General features: G+C 35.9%; 1 protein-coding gene across 2 annotated transcripts in view; it reads left to right on the top strand.

Annotated features, from left to right (window-relative positions):
• Positions 1 to 26,556, top strand: part of klar (klarsicht) — a 71,436-nt gene extending 44,880 nt beyond the window's left edge. The window contains exons 7-18 of one of the 2 annotated variants that reach the window (XM_066301933.1): positions 6,204 to 6,338; positions 11,690 to 12,390; positions 12,449 to 12,659; positions 12,892 to 13,109; positions 13,163 to 13,295; positions 13,351 to 13,650; positions 14,364 to 14,469; positions 17,420 to 17,607; positions 19,374 to 19,537; positions 21,220 to 21,430; positions 22,290 to 22,573; positions 24,018 to 26,556. In XM_066301933.1, coding sequence (XP_066158030.1) covers positions 6,204 to 6,338; positions 11,690 to 12,390; positions 12,449 to 12,659; positions 12,892 to 13,109; positions 13,163 to 13,295; positions 13,351 to 13,650; positions 14,364 to 14,469; positions 17,420 to 17,607; positions 19,374 to 19,537; positions 21,220 to 21,430; positions 22,290 to 22,573; positions 24,018 to 24,264 — 2,898 coding nt within the window. In that variant the 3' untranslated portion in view covers positions 24,265 to 26,556. Of the gene's footprint in view, positions 1 to 6,203; positions 6,339 to 11,689; positions 12,391 to 12,448; positions 12,660 to 12,891; positions 13,110 to 13,162; positions 13,296 to 13,350; positions 13,651 to 14,363; positions 14,470 to 17,419; positions 17,608 to 19,373; positions 19,538 to 21,219; positions 21,431 to 22,289; positions 22,574 to 22,621; positions 23,998 to 24,017 lie in introns of those variants that run through there. The other variant, XM_066301934.1, reaches the window with a different exon arrangement.
• The last annotated feature ends 425 nt before the right edge of the window (positions 26,557 to 26,981 follow it).

The following is a 26,981-nucleotide window of genomic DNA, read 5'->3' as shown; positions in this document are numbered from 1 at the left end:
TTTGATTCTTCATTACACGGATGCGTAATCTATCGATTTTCTTCTGAATTTGTTTTCCAATAAATCAGTTGACCCATTTTCCACAGCGAAATCTTTTGAGGGTCTGGGTCGGTCAGGATCTGATATCATTAAAGAAGGTGTACTTGATTTTTTGATATGTTCGCAAGATATTTTTTGCTGTGGTAAATGATATCAGCGATGTAATTTATTTCTTCATTATTTCACGCTGCAAAAAAGTCTGTTTGTCTGCTCCTTATGGGGCGTGTTGCAAGTAACAATTACTTTACATTATTAATTAGACATATGTATTACTTTATTATGTCGATATCAAAAAGAGAAATCTGGCTTTAATACTGGTTCTACTCAAGTGCACCATCAATCCGTGAAAAAAAGAATTATATTCTGTGGGAAGCACAAAGAAGCCATTAATAATGATCTAAAATTAAATATGAAGAGTAATGCATAATAATATATAGGTAAATGCGAGTCATACAGCTCTTCACATAGGAAAAGCGAATAGCTTACATCCGCTTGGATTTGAATGGTGTATAACACTCACGGAAATAGCAAATTGGTAGTAGACTATACGAAGAAAAAATGGATCTAGGATACGAAATTAAAACGAACGAAAAATTTATGGTTTCCGCGATGATCAAAAACGGCCGTGGCGCATGCTGTATCGGATAAAAAGTGTAACGGATGTCCTGCTGATCGGTGAAGTCCCTTTGGAATATCGCTACTTTTCTAGCAAGGTCGGTTTTAGTGAAAGTCTGTTGATTGTATTTTATTCATTGCACTTACTAGATCTCCCCAACCATAAATCATATCTGTACAATTGCAGACAGTTCAATTGAAAATTTGTCAAGTTATTTTTTCCCAGTGCAGTAAATCTCACGCCTTTACAATGGACAATAAACATCATCGGTTTTTATATGAAATGGGCCCGGGTGACGTATACTCAATTTTACTCATTTGTACTTTAAACGAGTCCGTTACTTCGTTGTTAAAGGTATTGTCTACATGAAATTACCGCTGTGTCGTAAGAGTAAAACAAAAAGAAACGTTAGATTTTTTGAAGAGTAATGTTGGTAATTTACCTCCAGCTGGGCAAGAGCAACATCAATTAGTTGGTACAGTTATTTTCGAACAATGACACTATGTATGTTCCTGGCTCAGCAACATAAACAAAACGAGGCCCCATTAGGTTTTATTTATAATAGGAAATAGTATAAATCTATGCTATTGCGAAACGGTAATTACAAAATGTCTTCGGCTGTCGTTGGTATCTACCCTAAGGGCAGTACAGCCGTGATCCGTAAATTGCACAGGAAAAAAATCAAATCTCCCATAATCGTGAAGAAAATGTAGTATTGCGTAACCAACACAGGCAAGGGAACGCTCGAGATATAAATTTCATAGCATCTGAAGATCATTTTGTAATTACACACTTCAAACGGCAGAATAGATAGAAAAAGCTTAATTGTGGGTTGCCAACGGTGAGGAGTGGACCATGAAGAGCGCGGTTTTTTGGGACAAGCCGAGTGATGGTACCGTTAGTGGCTAAACAATTTTTGTTTGCTTTAAAAACGATTTTAAGTGTCTCGGTCACTAACGTAACCAAGCTATTTATACGTCGCTGAGTTGTGAATATCTGACTGGGTCACCTTCTTGATGTCTCGGATTGAATACGATTTTTAAACTACCGGTGCGAACAGTAGGGCAAACGGCCACCCCATCGATCATTTTTATTTTCGTAGGTGAATGAAACTGAATGATTTGCATGCAATCCATAATGATGTTTTAATGATAGGTTTTGTCATTTGCGTGGAAACAAGGGCTAGGGGAATAAAAGCTTTTTAGTTCCGTTAGTAATTCCTTAGGTTCAGTGCCCTAAGGCCGATAACGTAAAAGCAGCTTTATGTTGTTTTTTTAAACTCGCTCTATATGCGTTCGTGGAGGATAACTATGTGCGTTTGCAGTTCTGGACAAATCGAGACTACGATAGTTCCTCGAAAAGTTTTAGTCTAGGTGAGAAACTTGTTGGATTTGTGCTTGTCTTTTATGAAGGAATTCAAGTGTTTAAAATGATGGAGATTTGGCCGGTGGCGTTGTACTTTTCTAAATTATTCAGTTTCTCGACATTTCCCAAAAATTTCTAGCTCGTCTCAGTTCAAAAAGGTCAAGGCAGTACACCATTTTATAAGGTATCGACTAAAGATAGAGATTTACAATAATTTAGAAGACGGGCCTGAACAAATGTCATTAGATATTTTTTTATTTTTTTTATTTCGTGTGCATTTTTCTTTTCGCACACGTTAAGCTACCATTTCAACGTATTTAAACGAATTCGTAATTTTTGTCATTTGATAGACGATTGAAAAGCAAAACTGAAGTAAGTGATCTCCATTTTGTTTCGCGTCGAACCGCCATCAAGCTACATACAATTAAACCCGAAATTATTTAAAATCTTTGGGAATGGCATAATATCCTACGTATTTCATTTTAAGTAAGAATGGTCTGGTATCGAAGAAAGTACTTAAATCCTTGACCGTTTTGAGAGACATTTTACGCTGCTCTTATGTGGGGCTAAAATCCAATTACTCGACTGTTTCAAACCGCGACAACAATTAAGCGCTGTGCTGCAACGACTCTGTAAGCGCCAGAAACGATTTTTATGGGAAGTCAAAAGAAATGTTTTATTCTTCGTTGCTTTGAAAGGTAAAGTGTACATTGAGTGCTTATACAAGGTATTCTGAAAATTGTTAACGTTCCGTGAAAATTTCTTTGAAACGTGCATCTGCACGTCTAGCGCGCTGTACCCTAAACCCAACCCTGTGTGACATCTACATATACTAAACTTTTTACGCCTGTTCTCATATTTCCCACATTTTTCCTCGAAATGCATGTGAAGGCATTAATTTTCTTCCTCCACCTCAGCTATAATTTTAGTTACACGTTCTGCGAAACGGACGCAAGAAGGCCTCGTAAATCAAAGCTCGCATCTGGCTGACGTACATATTTCCATAAATGAGCAACAAAATTTGCTTTGAGTAACTACCCACCTACGAAATGTAGGTATAATTTTCACCTATCGCCATGTGAAGAGTTTCCGCATCAGAATTTAACGTTTGAAAGTTTATATAATACCCGACGAGATTAAAAAACAATGTAGTGGAAGTGCTCAGGGAAAACACGTTTAGCGAGTTGTAAGCAAAAAAGAAGGGTTAGCATGTCCGGTGATCCAGATGTTCAACTGATCTAATCATTACCTTGAAAATATATATAATTACTTGAATATTCATAGTATATCAGCACCGTAAATCCACCTAAATATAGCGGAATAGGCATAAAACTGGTGGAAAGTTAACAAAAGCACAAAAGATAGATGTGTGGGTCTTGGCTGTTTATGCAGATGCACATCTGAATGAAGTCGGCTCACCCATTCAGCGTAGGCCTCATTTTTGTGTGTTGATAATAATAAAAGTGATTATCCCCGCAACATGATTTAACCTACTAACCTGTAAACGGCAAAGGAACGAATTCTAATTATACGTTTTCGGTCCATAAAAATTCTACAAATTGGTCACCATAATTATAAAATAAATTTTCATATGCTGCTCAATTATAAAATCATTCCACAATTCGGTCCATAGAGCGTTCAATGTTTATTGCTTTGTCACATTTAGGTGAGGCAGGCATACATTATTAACTGTCTGTTTTGACGGCAATTTGTGCTTTTACGAACGATTTCATTTGCTTTAACCTGGAGGCTTCAATCGTGTAATAGATTCTTGGGTTTTGTTTTTATTATGAATACTTAAACACTCGACTAAGGAGTGCAGAAAATTGGCCTCTTGCACAAACTTGACATTTCACCGAGGAAACTCCGTTTTAAACTTAAGAGAAGGTAGAGAAACGACGTGAGTTTGCACATCACTGCACCCGAGTGAAAGTACGAAAAGTAATGTTTATTGAAAAATATTAAAACATAAAACTAATTGGCAAAGAACAACGAGATTGTGAGAATTTGCTTTGTGGCCTTTAATTTATTGGTGCTTTTTAATTGTTATACACTTACCAGTTGGTTTTGATAGCTCGAGGGTGCTAAATGCTTATCGCGCAGTGACTGTCTTTATGCGGTGAGTTAACGTTATTGCTTGCCACGGTTGTGTTTCTCATCTATTATTATTTAATACATCTTTTTGGGAGAAGCCCGTGCTTTTCCGACGTGTATATTGAGTAATAGATGTTGAGGTGCATCGTTTTAGGATCGTGAAGGATTACCCACATGAAATGAAATGCTGAACGCTGCCCAATTAATCTGACTACCGTTCCTAACCAAAAACGTTCAATTTAAAACGCATTAAGTACCAAGTTAAATATTTTTTAACGACAATGTTGTAATTCACCACACAGCCCAAGGACGTTTCGGTAATGAAGAAAATGCTCTTGATAAGTTGCTTCTTATTATTTTCTCATTGATGAATCTCTTTTATTACACATTTCCCCTTGTGAAGTTTATTAAGAGTTAACTAATAGTCTCCGATGCATCTTCTCATTTGAAGATATTACATTCTTTAAGCTGCACCGCCTAATGACAGCGTTAATAGCCAATTTGCGGAAAAATCACTTATTACGATAGAACGTATGACCTCAAGATTCTATAGAGCTGTGTTAAAGTACGTTCACCTATTGCGATTAGTAATCTCGTATTGCCAAGAACAATGCCGTCATTATGGAATCGCGGAACTCTTTAAGGTAATTCGCTGTTAAAACATCCACATACATACATCATAGTTGTGAATTTTCACGACCTGTCAAACACGAAACACAACCCTCTTTTATAACATATGGAAGTCTTTACAGCTCACAGTTGATTATTTACAGTGCCTTTCCCATAATCATAAAGTTCTAAAAATAAGGTCCCGAACGCTGTAGTGTAACTTTGTAAGTTGTGTAAGCCAGAAGGAATTTTTTTTTTAAAACGTTTATTTTCTGTACGGGACGATCGTAGAGTATCTCAAATTGAACGCGACACTGTAAGACGAGTTTTCTATTTAATGGCACTTTTAAATTTTAACGCCCTGTGTGTTGGTAACGAAGCGTTTTCGGACCTGGTGCCGCATGAATTTTGTCATATGTTTCACCTAGGGTATATTGCATATTCATTTCGACATGCTCAAAGCGATCGAAATCGGTTGACTTTAGGGGATATTCGAGTAATTTTTGAGAGTGAAAACATACAGCTCTCGCAGTTCTGCATGGGATGTTTAAGAAACGAAAATTGGCAATGACGGCGAATTCGCCACCATTTTGGGGTTGTAGATACAAGGGGCGTTAAAAAGTTCTGCTTTTCGGAACCCCCCTTTGCATTTCATATATCCAACGAGACATAGAAAAAGTATTAAAAAAAAAAAAAAACAAATTCTGAGGTGGATTTTACCGTCGAACCCAGTGGTGTTGTGTGTGCACTTTCGTCCATACGGTTTAGCCGCAACAAATTATAATTATGATTTTTTAATGAGGCCTATTGTTAGTGCAAGAAACAAAATGACGAGACTACTTTTACGATTTTCTCTAGATTCGGCAATTTATGCACTGTTTGATAACAATACTAATATTTTGTTTGAATGTATTCATTTGAAATAACACTACTTGTACGAACTAATAACAAGGCAATATGTAATCAATCGCTTTATGCACTTGTGTTATCGTCGTGCGTACCCTCACACTTTCATTTCAAAAAAGCACGAAATATCTTTTTTATCTGTCATTAAGTGTTAGACGTTTTGTCGCACCTTATCTGAAAAGTAATGGCATCAGATGCAATATTTATAAGTATGTATACACGTAGCGTACGTGCCACGGATCACAATTATTTCGGAGTTATTCATGGGGATTACAGCTAAAACTCCTCTCCAGAAAATAAATAAAAACATGCCATTAATTCTATATGTTGTATCTGTTCAAAGATAATACAGTTCAGATAAAACGTAATTATCGATAAAAGGTGCTTTGTAACATTACAAATTTTATCAAAACGGTGTGTATCGCGGTCGGAATTGGTTTTAACAAACATGTTAGGGCAATTTTTTCTCTTCGTAAAGTAATGTAACATGGAGTATTATTATCTTATTCATGTAGGTTGTCTTAAAAAAAATTTTGTTTGACAGTTATTACATGGCCGTTCTTGGTCTTTACAGAACTCTGCGAGTTCCTCTGATGAATCTGACAGTGATTGTTACAAGGAACCGGCATCGAAGTACCCAAGACTGAGCGGCAAAGAAAATCGTCGCAAATCCTCGAACAGTCATCCAGACGATTGTGACTCTAGTGAAGTAAGTAAATTAGCTTTTACCATAAATCAGAACTAATGTTAATAATTAGCGTGAAACAGCGATCTTATCTTATCTCTACACACATTGATAAACAAAAACACTTTCTAATTTCTTGTATGACCCCGTATTTTTGATCTTCGAATGGCGTAAACGTGATTGACACATTTACAGGAAGACCAGTTTTTCTTATGTCCACATACAAGCACAAGCTCGTTTAAAGGATGATATCATTTTCTTAGTTATTCTAGACTTGTTTAAGTGCATATACAGTTATGCGTTTCGCGGTTTTATTTAGGTAGATCCGTATTATGATTATAATTTTTTTCGAAGTACCTAGTTGCGGTTTCGCCGCAATTACCAGGACCGTAACAACAGAATAATTTAACAGTATTTGAAAAATAAACTAAATAAGTGGCTTCCTCAGTGTAACGTGTGATATAGACACTTCCTTGACCGGGAATATAACAAATTTTATTCTATGTGACATACAGCGTGTTTTCCTTAGAAGGCATAATTCACTGCATAAAGTGAAAATATCTTCTAAGAAATAAAACTACAGATAAATTGGGGAAACTCAGAGTTTTCTTGAATCACGGTCGACGATCTGAAAATAAGCCGAAGGTGGCAAAACGGAGATAAATTCCGAAAGCATGCTATACTCAATAAATTTAGCAAACATGTTTACAATTATTTAATTTCAACTATGAATTTGATTTCTCAAACGTTGGCATCTCAAACAGAGAAAGACATTATACAAAACGTGTGTTTGGTGAGATTTGTCGTATACGATTTCGTAGCACGACCCACAATAACAAATCATATATACAGTGGATCAGAAATATATTCGGACACCTATGCTGTTGAGCAGTATTTGCTTATAACTAAAAAAACTTAGAGTGTTTATTTTTCTTTTTAATATGATTCTTGTAGTCGTTTGTTATTAACAAAAATGCAAAAGTATTTAAATATTTTCTTCTCAATACGGAAAAAATAGATAAAATTTGAATCCCCAATCGATTTTGGATATCGAAAATATATTCGCACATTTGTCGAATCTTCAATATTCTAATGTTTTTCATAACAAATGACTCAATTTGGTAGTTAGAAATCAGTGTTGTCCGTGAACTTAAAGTCGGAACCGAAGAAAATTAGTCGAATTAAAAGTAAAAGCAATATTAGTTTTTAATTAAAAACAAAATTAGTGTTATTCAACTGTGAAAAAAAGCTTTCCTATCGCAGAAAAACTAAATTTAGAGAAGAGTACAGTTAGTGGTATTATCCAACGTTATAGAAACGAAGATCGCATTTTTTCCCTAAAACAAACGGGATGTCGACGCGCCTTAAACGAACGAGAAGAAAGGTTTAATATGATGCAAGTGGAAAAAAATCCCAAAATTAGCGTCCCTAAACTGCAGATAAACTTAGCACAATTAAAAGGTAAAAAAGTAAATTCTGAAACTATCCGGTGCTGCATACGTAGAAATGGATATAACGGCGTAGGGGAGAGGGGTAGCTAAAAAAAAGTCTGGCTCAATAACAAAAATAAGAACTTCAGATTCACGTTTGCTTTTGAATTTATGTTAAAGCAAGATGTCTTTTAGGATTGACATAATTTTTTGTGACGAATCGAAGTTTAACGTTTTTGGTTCCGGTGGACGTTAAATGGTGTAGCGAAAGCCAAACAAGTACCTAAAGTCAGAAAACTTACACGCCGCTGTAAAACACGACGACGGGTCGATGATGGCATGGGCCTGTGTTTCGTCTCAGAGAATTAGTGAATTAATTTTCATTGAAGATATATGTAGGTATCACGGATAAATCAATGTACTTGAACATTTTAAACTCTAATTTACTAAAAAGTGCAAGTGACATGGGCATAAGGAGGACTTTTAAGTTTTGTCAGGACAATGATCCATAGCACACTGCACACAAAATTGTGAAGGACTAGGTGCTGTACAATTGTCCCAAAGTCACTAAAAGTCCTGTCCAACCCCCAGATCTTAATCCCATTGAAAACGTGTGGCGTTATTTAGACTCGAAAGTAAGACAACATATGATTCAAATAAAAATGAATTAAAACGAACTTTACTTGAAGGGTGGAAAAATAATTATATAAATTTTATTAAAAAATCTTATGTCATCCATGCCTAGACGTTTGCAATGTGTGATGGATCAGAAAGGAGGTCATACTAAGTATTAGTTAATTTTTTGATGTGATAAATAGCTTTAAATTTGAATATCCGAATATTTTTGTTATATCCAAAATACATAGTTTTTTATATTCTTGTTAAGTATTCTGAACGGTTGAAATTTTTTTTTTATATTTTTACGGTATGGTTAATAACATATCATTACAAAGACTACTATAAAAAAAAAACATTATTATTTTTTAATACGGTATAGATACCTAGAAGCAATACTTCTAAGTGTCCGAATATTTTTCTGATTCGCTGTAAGTGCACTCGGCGACTTTTACTTTGGCCTAATATCGAAAGCCGTTTTCCATAAATAACGCGTACAATGCATATGGGGCAGCTCTAAGTATTATCCCTCCCCTTTTTTCGACCAATTGATAAATGAAACTTTCAACCCCAAAAAATTTCCAAGGGCTAACAACTTAAATTTCCAAAAAAAAATGGCAAATAAAATAAAATAAATGACACATTGATTTCTCTTTGCACGCTGTTGGATAGTCGTAGTCCATTTTGTGTTGTTTGGTTTTGTATTGTCTCCTAAACCGAAGGATTCCGATGAAATACTGACAAACTTTACCTTGATAGAGCGCCGCAAATGTGTCAAAATTTGGTAGGAATCTAGACAAAGCAGGATGGGACGTCTTTCCTCAGATACCCCGTACTTCTAATCCTTATATTTTAAAGCGTTTATTTGAAAAGAAAGAAGATGCAAGTAGTAATTACGTTGTTGTCTACATGGCAATGATGTAGTTACGCCCCTGTAATATATTTTAAATTTTACTGCCTTGTTTAAATTTGATATTCACTTTACGCGATATCTTCTCTCCGAAGATTTCGTTATTAAGTATTACCACACCCATAAGATATGAGGTGTTATTAGGGCAAGCTGTACGAGCACCTGTTTGTTTATATGTTATTGACAGCTGGTGGATTTGGCACGCGGCAGCTGCAATGAGGAAAGAAAATTTCAGTTTTATTACCCGAATTACCTGTTTCGAGAATGGGCGTTTTCCATCAAAACTCGTCATTTTACGTTTGAGGGCATCGAACTGCGGTAGTTGGTCCAACGACTTTCGTTAATTACGTTTATTCATTAATTTTACTCGTCCCGAACAAGAAGGACCTCAAAGAGTTTAACGAGTTCATCTTTGTCCGATGGCTCGCCGCATTACAAACCTGCCAAAACATTTGTTTTTTCTTGTTTGTTACAGTGGCCTAAAAAGAAAGTTGATTTTTATCCGCTAATTTCCACCTCGATTGATAATTATTTGTATTTATGTTGTAATTATTGGTAATTTTTTGTATGTTTAATAAGGTGCTAATAACAGTGATTCAGTTTACCTTAATCCTGTGATTACGATTTCCTTGTCTGAACTACTAAAAATAGTGAAACTTTAAATAATGATTTCATCTGCTTTGCCCTGTATAAGGCCTTGCAGAAAGTCTTAAACCATTAGTATTGTTCACATAGCTGAGTTATTTCTTATTTACCTTAAATATCGTCATTACGGCTAATAAAGGAGATGTAAAAAGCAGCATTCAAGGCGCGTATCGCTAATATAATATTGTTTTCACTTTTGTAACACTTAAGTTCAAGGATTGAATCGATCCTCATAGTGACATATGCTAGTTCGAATTAGCACAATTTAACAGTGATTTACAAATGGTTTTAATCCTTAGCGGTGATTCATGATTGTAAACAGGGAGAGGTCGCAATATGCAATTTAGTTTCTCCTTCAGGTATTCTTCTCCACTTCAGTTTAATAATTATAATGAGATGTTGAATTGATTATAACATTCTCAACAAATTTGTATTTACATTCCTGCATAATGTTTCATTTGGTAATTACGTAAATTGTATCTTAAGGCCAAAAACTAACTAAACGTGCATTAAAAACAATAAACTGCGCAGCCGAGGCGCGTATTTCCGTAACTTAATAACATGCATTTAGTGCTAAAGTGTTTTATTTACTTATTTCTTACTTCGCCAAAGACCATTAACCATGGCATGTTCCAGTATTATATAGAATAGACTTTCAGTATTATATAGATTAGACTTTCTTCAAGCTCTACTGAATGAAAAACACCGTTTTTCGTGTAGATAGTGAAACACTTTGAACATAATAGTAATTTTCGGTGCAAACTAGAATGGCGAGTTTGTAAGGTAACGGTCCATAACGTTATTACACTTTCGAAATGGCTAATTTTTCCAGTATCCGAAGCAAGCATCAATTTTCCGTCATGTTTTGTTTTGTCCGTAAGTCATATTATAATACCAACAGACGTAAGTATTAACAAGCCTGTTAACTTCTGCCTGCCTAAACCAGCACTTAAACTGATTATGTAGTTAAATTGGTAATAAAGACTAAGAGCGTTGACCTTCAACTTCCCATAGCTGAGAAAATTCATGGAGTTCTCTTTGATTCTTTTGTCAATTTATAATTTAGGCATTTTTAGATTATCTTTGCCTATATTGTTACTTTTATTGCATCTTGTCAAAGTCCGGAATCGCTGATCTTTCTAAGATTTATTAGATTCGAGCTGGTTACGTTTATTTCTCTTGAGCTGATTATTTGATTGGTAGTTGGTATTGTTGGTACTGCCCAGAAATCATTTATCATCAGCTCTAATTCGTGCCTAACCTGTCTAATGTGCTTTAAACGGGAATGATTTATATCCATTCTCATTAAGATTTTTTTGGCACACCGAGTGCTGCTGAGCCTAGATCACCGAAAAAATAATGAGTTTCGTGCCAAAATTACGTGCCTATGAATAGTTTTTTCTGCCATTAATCGTGCTAGATGTAGATACTATCGATCAATGTGTGGTCTATAAGGAAGTGGTAATCTAATGTGCTAATCTCAGGAAAGTTAATTATCATGAATGCCTCTAAAATGTCTGCCTTGCCCTTAAGCGGTGCCTTTGTTACGTAAACCCAACGTTCAATTTACGCATTCGGAGCAATAAAAGTTACATGTCCCGTGTTCATTTCTGACGTATACAATTTCGAAACGTCTTTTACTACAAATTTATGCGCTACAACTAATCGACAAAAGAGATTTTCCAAGACGATTAGTTACGGAGGTAATTATAGCAAAAAACGTTATTTACATACTTTGACTACGCAAACTAATTTACCTATTTGTTTTGTTGCAGGATGATGACCATTCAGTAGAATCAAATGAAGTCGTGATGAGCAATACAGTTGGACCAGAAGAAGCGAACGGAATCGATGTTGTAGACGGCGCCAAATTATTTGGGGCGGACAGTTCACAGTTTACTCAATCTAACAAGAAGGCTCCCAACCTAGCTACTTACTATTTCAAGCACGAGGATACGGATTCCGACATGGACAGAATTGAACATTTTTCCCTTCCAAAAACAGACGGCCAAACAAGTACTCTAGAGGAGACCTCCGAAGAGGAATGGACGTATACCAAAACCGATAACGTACTAGTGGCGAGTATCGGTATGCACATGAGCGACGAATATAGAATTGAAGACGCCGAGGAACAAATCGTTCCCAAAGCTAAGTGTATATCAGGTGACGAAATCCGAATGCTTGTCCAGAAGGCCGAAGAATTGGTAAGCCCTGATAAGTGCAGGAAAACCGAGCGAAGCAATTCTTTGAAAATGTCACGCGTAAACAAGTGGCGATTGAGCTTGGACAAACCCGATGACAGTTGTGACGCAAGTGCGGAAGAAGATGAAAGAGAGTCGCAGACTTCTGAAGAAATCGATGCCAGTACTATGACTTTAAGGGAAATTTCTCAAAATACATCTTATCCAGAGTTAAGCAATACTTGGCGCGGATCTTGCAGTTCACAGTCGGATTCATCGGCTCCAAATGCCACTGGGTATGTATTATGAATCAATCAGAAGTTTTTTAATTCAGTTTAAAACATCTCATTACAGGATCAATTTCTTATCAATATCGGAATCGGCGTTGCACAGAATGAACCTTTCGCCTAAAGGACTGGATAGATTTACGACTGTAAGCGCGAACTGTTTCAACCTAAACGGCAACAATTCCACATCGTCAACGGTAGAAGAAATATCTCCTTTAGTTATGGAGAAAATATCCCCTGTGAGGAGGAAGAAGTCGAAATTGAAAAAAAAGGCATTAGTAAGTATAAATTCTTTTTTCAATATCTTCTCAGGTGCAATACCGTGCAAAGTTTAGATCTAATTAAAAAAAATTAACTTTTTTTCATACGTCGTACATTGTTTTTCAATCAGGAAATTTCAAATGTATATGTTTGAATCCCACAGTTTTGCACCTTGGGCGGAATTAATTTTTTGGCTTACATATCATCTGCTTTAAGGACTCGTTTAACTGTGGTATTTTTATTCTTTAGTTTGGCAAATCCGACTCTCACCTACAGAGCAGCCCAGTCGCTCGTTCGCACAGAAACCTCCTCATTAAATCAGGATCATTTTCCGGATATAGTTTGCAGAAAACTGCACATGAGAAGCACTTTTCTAGTGACCCCTCGGCTGTTAACTATTGTGCGCATGCTTGGTGTGAGGTTTCCACAACGAGTGGAGCAGAAAGTGATGATGATCTGAGGAAAAAGTTAGTGTCAGCCTTAAACTAACAGCTAGCATTTTAAATAACAATTTTTATAGGGTTCCCAGCTTCAAAGGTGGTGTCAGGCAGCGATATACCTGCAGTTCAGACGTGAGAGATGACAGCCCCGGGAAATGCAGTTCTAACACAACGGAATCCAGTTCAGTTTTCGAGGGATGGGATAACTATCAGGTTTGCCAATCCCAAAAACGAAATTAACGAGGTTTTACTTATTAAAAATCTGCAGGAAAACTATTTATCTGAGCCGTACAGTGAGTCTCACGACTCGGACGCTGCAAGGAGGCTACTTAACTTCGGCGAGGACTACAGAAACTTTATTGACAGCCAATCAGACTGGTCCGCATTATCTGATATGTCGCCAAAGTTTAAACGAAAAATGTTAACGCAAGAACAGGCAGTTGAGGAATCGAATAGCGAGGAGGAGAGTTTGAAACAGTTGATTAACGATTCCAGGAATCAACTTAAATGCGTTCAGGACTCTTTCGATCATGTTAAGGAGGGTGTTAGCAATGTTACCACTGAGATTGTAAGTCCCATGAAACTTCTTAAATAAGTCAAAGATGCTTAGATTAGTTATTTTTCCTCATCTCTTGTACCGATTTTTTTATTCTGGAATCCCACAAAGGCAAATTAATGTTTTGTTGCAATTGCTATACTCTTGAAAACGTTCCACTTCAACGAACTCAAAATGACGGCGACAGCTTTTCTGTTACTATCAACTTTTACGTTATTAAAATCGAGGACAAGAACTATATCTGCATATATATTGCAGAACGGTTTCGGCGGAAATCCCAAAACATTTAAACGTTTTTCTTTAAACCCATGACAACTATAAGCAAATATTTAATATGCAATAAACTAAAAGTTAAAAAGAAATTCTTTAGTTAATTTAACAAAAGAACGATACTCAGGTGTTCAGTTTCAGGTAATGTTAGACCTGGCCGAAAAATTTACTCCTCGAAAGTCAACTACTTCTCGACGTAACTTGGAAAAAACCCATTTGTCCAACCATGCCTGATTATGGTTAAGGTCTTTGTAATTGCTTTAAGCTGCCAGTCAGAAATTATTAATTACATTCCTTTTGCAAAAAATTCGTCTTCATAAAATAATAATTTCATCTGAAATGACTTCTTTTATTTTTATCTGAAACACGCAACAAAAAATGTTTTATCATAATTTTAATTCCTTGTGTTTTTCTGGCTAAACTGATTTTTTAGAATATTGCTCTTTATTTTTCAGGATGAATTGATGGCAAATTGCGATCGTCACATAGCTCTCCTAAGCCACATAACCGAGTCTTCAGAGGAATACAAGATGACCGCGGTAGACAAGGCCATAACGACAGGTAGGAGCTGGTTTCCTCTTTTATACGCCTGTACTTGGACCTCTTTGCTTTCTTTTTTGTTAAAGAAAGCTATAGAATTGGTGGTTTATTTCACGCGCAAGTTTAGACGCCTCCGTAGGTTAAAGATATACTAGTTGGTTTGTATCTTAATATTTTTATTTTGTTTAATTCAAACTTGTACAGTAGGTTCACGATATATAAGGTTCGCCTTTTGTATGGTCATTTTTTCGCTTATAACAGCATGGTATGTGCATTAAATGTTTTTTAGCTTTAATTTTGCTTTTATATAGCGATTCTTGCTGAGACAGAACAGCTGTCGTTTAAGGCATTGCCCAGGGTGTTCTGATTCTCAGAGAAAATCGCTTTTGGTCTTCTTTATCCTCATCCCAATTCTATTTTTCTAGTGAACAGTACTCTAGGGTTTCTCTGAGCAATTTCACCACTGTCCGCCAATGAAAGAATTTATTTTTCTATTTACTATATTATACGGTAATCCTCCCGTAAAATATGACGCATGAAGTTAAACTCTTGCTTGGGCATGTTGGAATATATTTTTTTGGGTAATTTTAGACACATATTTTTAATTTCATTGCAAAGCCGCAAAGAATGCTTAATTTCCCTATTAAGAAAAATAAATGATTTTCCTTTGCAATTAAATTAAAAAAATCTGTATATTTTGAACTTCTAATATCACCTAGTGCGTTCAACTGAACGTATTTTACAAAATCATAATAAAACACTATATTCATACGCTGTTTTATCTCATAAAACTGCAGTTAAGTAGATATCAGGGAACTAATAAAATAGCCAATTTCGATAATTTGAGTAGGCTTTAACTACCTGCTTATTATATTGCAAAATCGCAATATCTAGCAAACATAAACATGGCAATAGGTATTGCCAGATATACGCGCAGTGATCAAATAGGAATTGTTGATTGGGTAATAGGAAACAATTTTATTAATTTACTTGACTGTTCATACACGTCTTTCGATAGTTTGTGGCTATTTTAGGAGTGCAAGTGGGATTATGTGATAAGCTGGTGGAGGTGTATATGTATATTCCAGTGCATACCTCATTCCGGCATAATATACAGGTGTTTGTCTTTAAGTTTCCTTTTATAACGTCTACTCTTTTAAAGGTGAGATGTGAAGTATTGTTAAAGTTATTTAACAGAAAAAGCTGGCGTGGAAAAAAGATTTCAGGCAGACACTGTAGTTTCTTCAGGAAAATAGTTTCATAATATTGGAGATATTATAATGTGTGTTGTCCAATATTAAGCTATGTTGTATTAGGGTTAATAGAGGTGAAACTTGACAAAAGTGATATTTAAGTTCATTATGAGTTTTCTTGTCCTAATTGAAAAAACTGTTATTAATTCCTAGTTAACTAAAGTTAAAGACGAGAACTTTAGGCACACTTTTACAATGTTACTAACGTTACACTATCATCTAATTTCCTAGTACCTATGTTATTTCTTTCTCTTTCACTACATTTTTTTGATATACGATTATCTATATCCAACACTGTGTTAAACAACAAAAAACAATTAATTTTTCCACGTGATGTAGCAGGCGGATTACTTAATACGTAAAAACAAAGTAAATTAGTCTGTAATCTGGGCATTGCCTAGCCAAAATCCAAAGTAATTCATAACCGATTCCGTTCACCAAAAACCTATTGCAAATTTTTTGTGACATTGCTGAAATTCCTTCCACATTATGAGGTCTTGCAACTGAAATATTTGATTTGAATATACGGAAAATGAATATCGAGAAAAGGAAAGTGTCATATATCCTGACAAAACTATTAAATTAAATGCGACGCATATTCTCAATTTTTCATTTTTTTTTTACTTTTAGCTGCATTGTAATTATACCAATTTGTTGCAAAACCTGCACACGACTGCCTGTACTAATTAAATTTAGTTCCCGAAGTAAATTGATTTAATAGGATTACTAGTTATTGACAAACTGCATCATTTACTATGCCCTCGAGGTGACCAACTCTAAATCCAGCGCTCGATCAATTTCCGCCAGCTGTTTAACTGGTTGAATAAGTAGTAGGAACCTAGTATGTTAAAGCTCCCGTCTATTTTAGTTTAAGCGGGGCTTCGCCATGTACACACGGACATCTAAATAGTTTTAGCTTGGACATTTTTAAAACATTGCTATGAATAGTTTGCAGTTACGATAGGCCTGCTATTATAATAAAAATCTTTACTACATGTAAGTATGCATGATAACAAAAACAGGCCTTTACGTGGGAAATTGTTTCGTTAATGTGAAATTTTTAACTATTCGTGCATGAAATAGTAACACCTTCAGGTGAATTCAGAAAAGTTTGTCTCCAAACGTAATACTTAAATCACAGCCTTCACATCGACAATTTGCGTTTCAACATTACTGCATCCCACATTACTATATATGAGCAGGTTTAAGTTGAACTTTTATAAACTGATTTCATTTTGCTGCGACCATTCTCACTTTCTTGGGTCTTCTATAAGAAAGCGGTTTGCGAGTGACTTGACATTTTTTGATTTTTTTTTTATAAGTGATAATAGTGGTTACTCAGGCTGTAAGTTATATATAGGTAGGTAGATAAGATTTGAAATGTTTGTTACAGCAGCATATAAATCCTTGAATTTGCAAGACATTTTTCAATGACTCTTAAGTGAAACAGCATTCAACCGTAACGTTGTGTGTATGATCATTTGATGACTTCGTAAATACCTGCAGTACCGGTTTTTTACCTCAGGTTTATTCCCAGTTAACATTTTTTTACTTCGCTTCGTGAAAGTATACCAGCACAATTTCAACCTAAACATCATCAGAACAAAACAGAAACGGTAAATCAACTTTCATCCATTAAGTAATAGCTAAAAATACCCGCGTAATGGAAACTACCATGCCCAGGCACGCCATCGTCTTATATTCGCATTTTATTCCAGGCTTATTGAGTCAATGGAGAACGCTTAGGATACGTAGCGCCAAAATGCAGGAGTACACGAGATTGCAAAAGGAGATCGGAGAGTTGAAGAATTTCATCCTTAAACTAGAAGTACCTGATTACAGCAACCAGTTCCAAGTAGGCGACAATCCGTCCGAAGATATTAATAATGAGATCGAAGCGTGCAACGTAAGTACTGTTTTAACACACATTCATGTAAATTGTGTTTTGCTCTAGTTAGGCTGCTTCGTCAAGGTTTATGTGAATTTGATTTTAGTATGATGATATCACCGATACGCAACCAGTAATACATGCATACCTAGAAATATCTATAGCCGTAAAATTACGCATATCGCAATGACATTCGAAGATTTAGTTTTGATACTTTCTGATTTTTTTATATCCGAGTGGAGTATTTCTATACATTTGAGAAAAGCATAATATAATATAATAATAGTATCATTTTTTTTAATGGTGCTACATTTTCGAATATCCAGTCACATCTCGACAATTAGCTCTTGATTGTGATAGCTCATTGAAAAAGAAATATTGCGCTCTTTCCAAATATGAAAAAATATTCGACTGTTGGGATCAAGGGTCACTACTCGTTACCTAAAGCTTCAAATGATTATTTTGATATCGGTTAATATGAGTTAGAACTAACTCAGATATAGTCTTTACCCTATTCTCTGCGCGGCTGTATTGGTTGCATACGTCACTGATTTAACATGTTCAATATATTTTGGCGGATGCGCCGGGTGAACTCCATTTGTCCACGAAGCAAATTACTATCGAACCAATTTACATTATAAGATAGTTAAAAATTTGTCTGTGTGTTAACATTAGATTTCTATGTGTTGAAAAACTTAAATTTGATAGCATTGACGAGGGTTGTTTTTTATACAAAATTGGACAGAGAGTACGGCCCTGAAAATACGCGAACGGCATTTGTACGTCGGCAGTGGCAGTGCGGCGTGGTGCAAGATTAGGACTCGGACGTGTCCGTAATTTGGAGTCCGATCACGTGCCGGCGTGCGATGCCAGCGCTCGACACAACTCTGCTTTTACCCCCGCGCCCCCTATTTCAACCCCGAATCTACTTTGCTGCCTGGAATGAACGCGAATATACCGCGCCATACGTCCCGGCCATATATTTTAACTTTTATTCTGTAGTTGTTATTAAACGTCATAACTTTGGTGCTTTTCTTATTTCAACTTTACAACTTAATCAACCTGATGTTGCTTTTCCGAAATGTCTTCCCAGGGTCCCAAGACAAACATAATTTAGTACAGCAGTGCACTATTTATAATCGCAATGCACTAGATGGCACTCACAAAGTATATTTGTTATGCTATCAGTGCCATCTACCTAATAGCGAAACTAAATAATGTATTTTTAGTGTCCGATATTATAAACAATAGTGGCTCAATTCGTGTTCAAATTTAATAACTTCTTCCAATATCTTATCGCTTTTCGTCGCAATCCATGTGTGGTATTATGCTATAAAATAATGCGAATCGAGAGCAGTATTTCACCTTTTTTAGAACTAGTGTACGATCCCAACAGAGCTCTACTGTTAAAAAATACAAATTGTCCTAAAATATTCGTAGGGATGTTGACGAGAGAAGGTGCATTGATCGTTTGGTCAGTGTATGGCATGTCCCTAGCGACCACTCCAGCTCAAGAAGTGGCAGCCGAAAAGACGGTCATCGGAATACGGCAGACTTATATTGCCGCATGTTTATAAATTACTAAGTTTTATGACGGGGGGTCTCGATCAACTTAGTCCCTCCCTATAGGAGAAATGTGATGTAGAGCTGATCTTATTTCACACTGAATCTACATTTTTAATGAAATCGGATGTTACACACTCAAGCTAAAAATGCCTAATTTTCGCTATCATTTGAGAACATGCTAATTTCTTTGTCTTAACAGCATTTTCTTTGTATTTCAGAATATCTTAGACTTAATTAAACTCCAGGCTGCTAAATTGGCATCGCTAAATGCCGTAGTACACCGCTTCACCCTTGACAACCAGGATTTTGACGATTTCAGTAGATGCACTCTAAAAGCTGAAATTTCGGAGCTTTACGAGCGGTTTGACAACACAAGATCTAGGTAAGTAAATCTACCAATTAGACGACACAAAAGACATCTAAAATTCCCATGTGAACAGAATAATAGGAAAGTATTTTATTAAAGACTGAATTTATTTTCCATCGTGGCTACATTTGGAATAAACATTACATAAAATTACATTGTAAAATAGATTTGAGGAAGTTTAAAAGTCTAAACACGTTACTTTTGGGTGCAGCTGCCGTCATACAGCCGGGAGTAATGGAAAGATAGCCTCATAGAATACTAATTGTTAAATTGTTTTATTGCTCTGTGTATACGTCTGTCTGCCTCCTTATTTACATAAAACCGACCTATAATGTTTCAGTTTGGAAATTTCGTTAAATGTCGTGGATTGCCACGTCACGCCTAATGTACTGCGTGCTTAAAATTGTCATTTCTACTCACTCATTTTTTTTTCTGATTCATATCGTCTGAAATTGTGATTATCACATACGTGATTATCGATACCTTTTGACATGCCAAGAACGAACTGCATGAATGAAAATAACGGCATATCGAATCATTTTCCTATGAGGCCCTCAATTAAGTTCTCTCACGGATTCGGACGTGTTTAGTAAAGTAAGACGTTCAAAGTACGTTAGCCAGATAGTACGGACGTGATATGTAGGTACTATGCGTAAACTGCCATTAGTATTCAAGAAGTTGGGTTCGCCATGGGACCAGGTTGCGAATAAATATGGTATTGGCGATATTTCCTTTGTTAAAAATAGCTTTCTCTAACTCGAATTGGCCACTCAACATTCTTTTTTCTCTCTCGACTTCCTGCTAGAATATAATATATACTATAATTTAGGTATTCAGTGTGCCCAAAATAAGGATGTCTAGAGCAGTTTATAAACTTTTTATGCCTTGAATGACAGTACATTTTGAGTCATCATAAAAATGGTGTCTTATAACCGTTTATTTTCATCTCTCTATTCAAAATACATCTTCAAAATTAGTTTTTTGCATATCTGCAAAAGCAACTTTAACTGCACAAATTTCGATGAGGTTTTTTTTTCACCTTAGAATTGTGCGTCTTTTTAGTAATTCAACCAACTCCGTATCACCGTTTACGATCGATATTCTCCTCGGTAGATGTCATTATTTTAAACACAGTGTGTTTCAACTCTAGGCACTAAATAGAAGGGCACCTGCATTTACATTCTGCATAAAATTGTATTTGAAAAAAGTTAGATGGGAAGCCTTTAATAAAAATGTACTTATATATTATAAACTCAGATAAAAATGCACTTTTCGTTATAATTGTTTTAATGCACTGAAACGGTCTTATTTAACCAATTGGAACCTCTGTAGACCTATACATACACATGTATATATTATATGTTAGCTCTAAAGAACGTGAACAAACAATGTAAGGCAACCTACAGATTTATATGAAATAATGTAATTAAAATAATTAACGTAAGTTGAAATTAACATTAGATGGCTGAATGAAAGCTCCAGTCTTTCGAAACAAAGCCAGATCTTGTAAAGAAAATTTAGATAGAACTCTTTAACAGAAAAAAGATTTAATATTAGTTATCAAGCTAAAATTATTAACCGTAATAACGCGTAATTATACAAATGATCTACTTATTCTCTTCCTCTACCTTTTCTTCATAGGCCCTTTATACCTGGATAGCCTGTTATATACTATATAAAAAAAAAAATTGTTTCAGAACAACCACCAAACGTGGTGAAATAGAAAACCTTCTACCCGCTTGGAAGATGTTGGAGAGTCGCCTGGAGCAATTACAAAAAGACCTGAAAGAAGACGGGAAAACTTTGCATCTTCTCGATACGGTATTGACAAATGGTCAGTTCACAGACCAAACGGCGACATGTGTACGAGATGTTGCCAAAGTTCTGTCCGAATCAACGTCCTATCAGGTAAGGAGTAGAATCGTGAACGAAATCCGGAAGCCAAAGATCACGTATCATGTCATGGGAAGGAAAGTGGGTGCTTTGCTCGTAAATGTTAGAAAATGAAGTTACACATTACGTGACACGCTAGGACGGATAGGCGCGAAATTTTATTCTTAACGCCATGTAGAACAAGGAAGAAGCTAGACGGGTATCTGAAGCTTTTGCCAATCAAGTTTCTAGTCTGCTTAGTATGCGCCACGACGCTTTTCATTACCGTGGCTTCGGCGTCGGAACACTTCATCCCGTTCCAGAAAGGCGACGTTGCCACTGTGACATACACCCGGTTGATTGAAAATAATTGCAATCTAAACTCTTTTAACATAAGATATCGAAATATTTCCTTCATTTAAGCACAATAAAAGATTTCATCGACTTAAATAATACAATATTACAGTATATTATTACGTGGCGTCGTTTTTCATTTTATCCGTCGTGGTCCTTCGACCTACATATCCAGCAAGATATCCCGGGGGCTTCAACGGGAGTTCATAAATATTAGTTCTCCACCGGGTCTGGGGCGAAAATAGCTGGTAATAATCTGACTATGCTCCTCGGACTAGCCCTGGGCCACGGTGGAACCGTACGACGCGATATTAAATTTGTATTTTTACGCTGATTCCGGAGAACATTCCGAGGCACGTGACTCGAAACCCAAAGTCCGGTCGCCGATTAACGATGCCGGAAATGGTGGCCGGCATTACGTTGCTCGTATACTGGACCGTCGCGTTTCGTCAGAAGCTGATGACCGTCTTGGATGCAATTTTAGCGTCTCATTTGAAACCACTGGGCGAATGAAATTATATCCAGTCGTTCATTGTTTCAGGGCTACCCTCTTCCAGAATTCTTTACCGAAGGTTCTTTTTCGGACAGCGGCATATCCGATGAAGGTTCCGAGCATGAAATTGGTGAAAGGCAGGGTCGTCTCGCGGCAATCAGGAGGCTGGTCAGGCAACTTGAAGTGGGGCTCAGTCCTAACTCAAAGGCTCGGCTAGTAATGAGAGAAAAGCTTGCTTCCGCCGAAGAAGAATTAAAGACGTTGCAACAAAGGTGCAGAACTTTGATTGTGAGGACTGCGGCGGTCTCTCATCCGACCGGCGAAAGGTTAAGGTAGGTTTTGATTTACATATAAAAAAAAAGTCTCATTCAGTCAAACAGGGGAACGAAACAGGAAAGGTATTTTCCCATCTTAGCGCATACTGTCTTATGACGCCCTAATACGTTAAATAGTTGGGGTGGGCGAGGAGTGATGTTCAGACCACGGAGGTTCGTCCAGAATACGAATTGCCTGATTTCGCAGCGTTCGATTCTGACGCGTTGCTGGAAACTTATTAAAACTTTGTACATCCCGGTGTCTACATAAATCGCGCCGCAACCAAACTTATCGGGAATTAAATTAAATTGTTCACATATTGGCCCAATGTGAAATATTATTTTATCTCATCCATTCTCATCTATTCCTATCTTTCCTCACTAACTTCTTGCAACATTCCCACAGAGTATAGCACAAATATTAAAAAGTATACTCGCTACTTTGTAGAAGTTATTGGACGATTAAAGTGAGTTTTACGATCTATTCGGCATTTTCATTCAGATCTTCACTTCTATTTGATTATAACCTAGTCGCACGGACATTTTATAATCATTTATCTACTGGCTCTTTAACACATTTCTTAGAAACTAGTTCGTTTGCATGCAACTGCGAAAGAAGGACACAATCGTGTAAAATGATCAAGACTGGAAATGTTTTTTAAACTCCGTGTAGACCAATGGGTTCACTCTCTCGTTCCAGGGGAAATGGAGTAAAGGTGATATCCATCAACAAACTCAAACTTTAACCTGGCATATCATCACCGGGGAATTGTTTAGAGAATTAATTTCTCTTGTTTTTTGTGTTAAATTAAACTTTTTAGATCCAGTCGAGGAAAACCTGAATGAATTTATACACATTTTGTTTTTGCGGATTTGACTGGAAAACGCAATTTATAAAGCCAAAATTAGCCCTGTGACTCAGATCTAATCTATTTCAATTGTAGTATTTTTCGTATATTCAGGTTAAATATGAAATCGACTAACGTCAAAATAGCCACACGCACAACTAACACTGCAATCGCTGGTTATCGTCACATTGAAAAACAGCATCGATTTTCTGCATTCATGAAAACGTCGATTCCTCCGACCAGGTCAATGGGTGTAAAACTAGGTTAAAAAAAACATATCCACTAAACTCAATGTAAAACTCAATCATTCCTTTCAACCATGTGTCGGGTTTTACACCTCTTGCTTATAAACTAGTAATAAGTATGGACAAAGGTAGTTAAATTTTTGCAATAAGACTTTTCTCGTACGGTCATGCGCGTTTTGAATTTTAAAATGTCCGCTCTTTTTTTACTCGTAAAATTACACTTACTCAAAACGTGATATCTTTTGAAAAGACTAAAATTTGCCGCTCATTATTTTCAACGAAGGCAAGAGCCTTTGATACGTCACTCCTCACACATATCACCTACGTGATACCTTCAATGATGCTAAGTGGTATTCTATTTTGTTATAGTCGAAAGGAAAAGTCGTCAGGGGATAAATCTGTGAGGCCGGACGGCTATGATGACGATCCAGGTAATGATCCCGAGAAATCTAGGTGGTTCAAAAGGCTTTTTAAGGCCTCTTTGGCCTTCCAACTTGTTATTATAGCGTTTGTTTGCTTGAGTTGTCTGTGTGAGCCGAAATGTTGCGATTTTATGAATAATTATCAGTGGTCAGTAAGTCCGAAATTACATTACGAAGGGCGACCACCAATATAAAGTGTTCTAAAGTTAAAATTTTTGTATGTATAAATGTACTTAAGTTTAATTTTGTCTGGCTCGTGCCAATAGCTCCTGTTGAGAATTTAGATACCCAGGTTGAAAGAAACATTATAAGAGACAATAGCAGCATAACTCTAACGCCAAGTTATAGTATTTTATTAAACTTGCTATTTTTCTATGAAGAGTGAGATGATAGGGTCATTAAATAGTGAATATTTTAAAATGGTTGGATCAATTAGAGGATAGATATTGGATTGATGCCATAGTTCCAGACAACAATTGCGCTCTATTAAAAAAAAACTGCCATACTACTAGATCTCTATTACTTGTTCAAAATTACTAAGTATTTGGTCCGCATAAAATGTTAACCTAGTTCATTTTGATCAATTCGAAAAAATGTGTTAATAAACGATATCTCCAAAGTATGCGGTTAAAAAGTAATATATATTTTTTTTTATAGTTAAATGTATCAGGGACATATCGCTATAATAGAATTTGTACAATTTAGTACAAAGCAAAATGTAAAATCATTATGTAGACGTTTAAAACGGGATTTACGAAAATGGACTTGGGATGTTAGCATTTTCGGCCGACGATTTGTAATTTTTTCAAGAAATGAATGCATTTTTAGTCGTTTAGTCGTGTGAAAACGACATTAGTAAGCTCAAATTTGCTGAAATTGCACATCGCAAAAATATCCTTCAATAACGTGCCTACTTTAGTATTTTTTTAGATAATAAAAAATATAAAATAGAAACAATTTAGCATATTGCTATATTCTGTACATATATATATTATTTTTTAGAAAAAATAACGTAAAAAATATTTGTATTTTCCTCAAATGTTTTTAAAACAGTGTATGGTTATTGTAACCACAATAAGAACGTCCAATAGTATTTTTTTCCAATGGACTAATTCTATGTCTCAACATTTGAATAATGTAGAGGCAAAATTCAACTGTTTAATATTTATTTGTTTGTTTTCTTTTGTTTGTTATTTTATAGTTTTTTTAGAATATTTATTTGACGTCTTTTGACGTTAATTACCTATAAAGACAAGTTGACACCCTCAACAAGTTGCAACGTTTCTGATAACTTTGACAACATAAATGGATTGAACCTGGTAAAATCACGGATTGACCAATATATAAATATAGCGCGGAAATAAGCGCAAAGTGGGATGGCACCCACCAAACTGACTTAATATTTAGCACTTGTCTTACCTTATGGAATACTACATCTTTGAAAGTGTCCAACACGGAATGTTGCTTTGATAGGACAAGCGGCTTCGGCATGCTCCTAAAAAGAAAAACGGTGACTTAAAGCTGTTTAACGAAGTTTTCACTCGTTAAACTATGGTTCATCCATAACAGATTTTTCGCAGATAGAAAATACGACTACCGAGCATTTAAGGCCATCGTATTTTCGACTGTAATTTGTTGTGAAGGAACTGTATCTACTTTAATATAAGTTTTTTAAATATGTAAGGTATTTGCCAAAATGCAATAATGGAACTTAAGTTAAGTGCCTAATATTAACCTTATTTTTATCATATAACCAGTCAGTCCGAAGGAATTTTACACTAGAAATTAAATCGAACCTGCATGTTAAGAGGTTTGGCGGTACTTGTGTTGAAGTCAACGTTCAATTTTGTTTTTTTTTTTCGGTCCTAATGGATCATTTACAATTGGCATTACACCATAAAAATATTTGTAGAATGTTTTGTTGTGTATTGTGAATTGTGCTAATTGAGGTTATAAGTGTGTGAAATTAGTAACCTACATATGTATATTTAATAAACCAGCGGGTTAAAGTAAGGAAATAGACATTTTCAATGTTCGTTTAAATAATGTTTTTCAGTGGTCTATTTTACGGTCTAAATTACTTTAACCTGTATTGTGGTTGATTAATAATCATACTTTTACAACGACTTAGATGGTTAAGTTTAACATCCATATCGTTTCCTCTTAATGCGTTCATACCCCAGTGCCTTGTAATGTAATAAAGTAAATTGTGTCGATTATTTTTAGTAAAAAAAACACACATATAAACGTTCAGATTTCCTGTAGAGGGCATTATTTTGTTCCCGTTAGATGCCGGTCATAGTCGTTTCTTATATTCGTTCACCCTGTAAGCACATTTTATACTTTTATAGGGTAAAAAAACACAAAAAAAGACGAGTGTGAGTCGCTTCATAGCATAGACAACGTAAGAGGAACATAGCGTTTTGTTATAATATAAATGATTTTATATTTTTTCGACACACTGAAATAAAGGATTTTGGTTTTTAGCTTTATTTTGTGTTATTACACCTCCCTTTTTGAAGGCAAATAGCACCGATCCTACAATGCTTCTTTGGCGAGTTTAAACAAAATGGTGGGTTATTCATAAAAATGCAAATTGGTGAAGCCAGTATAGTGGCATGGTTGGACTTCCGGTGCCACTGACACTAAGTAGTAATAAATCGAAAGGACGATGAACATGGGTACCAAGAAACGAAGAGCTACCAAACAAACTGGTGGTGAGGCACGTATTTGATTAGTATTCAAGGGTCGTGCACTGTCCCAAACGTTCCCTGTGACTCTCACTCATGTTTCTTTAAACTCTGTCCAGAGGAGCACGACAGAGGTAACAAGACGATTCTCCGGTATAGGATGATGACTTTGAACCATTAAAATCGTACTTCGTTCGTGGCTACAAAATTTTGTTGTGCGC

Source organism: Euwallacea fornicatus, chromosome 3 (genome assembly GCF_040115645.1).
Source record: "Euwallacea fornicatus isolate EFF26 chromosome 3, ASM4011564v1, whole genome shotgun sequence".
Classification (NCBI taxonomy): domain Eukaryota; kingdom Metazoa; phylum Arthropoda; class Insecta; order Coleoptera; family Curculionidae; genus Euwallacea; species Euwallacea fornicatus.
The sequence above is the reverse complement of the archived record's forward strand: the minus strand, read 5'-3'. Positions and strand labels throughout refer to the sequence as shown.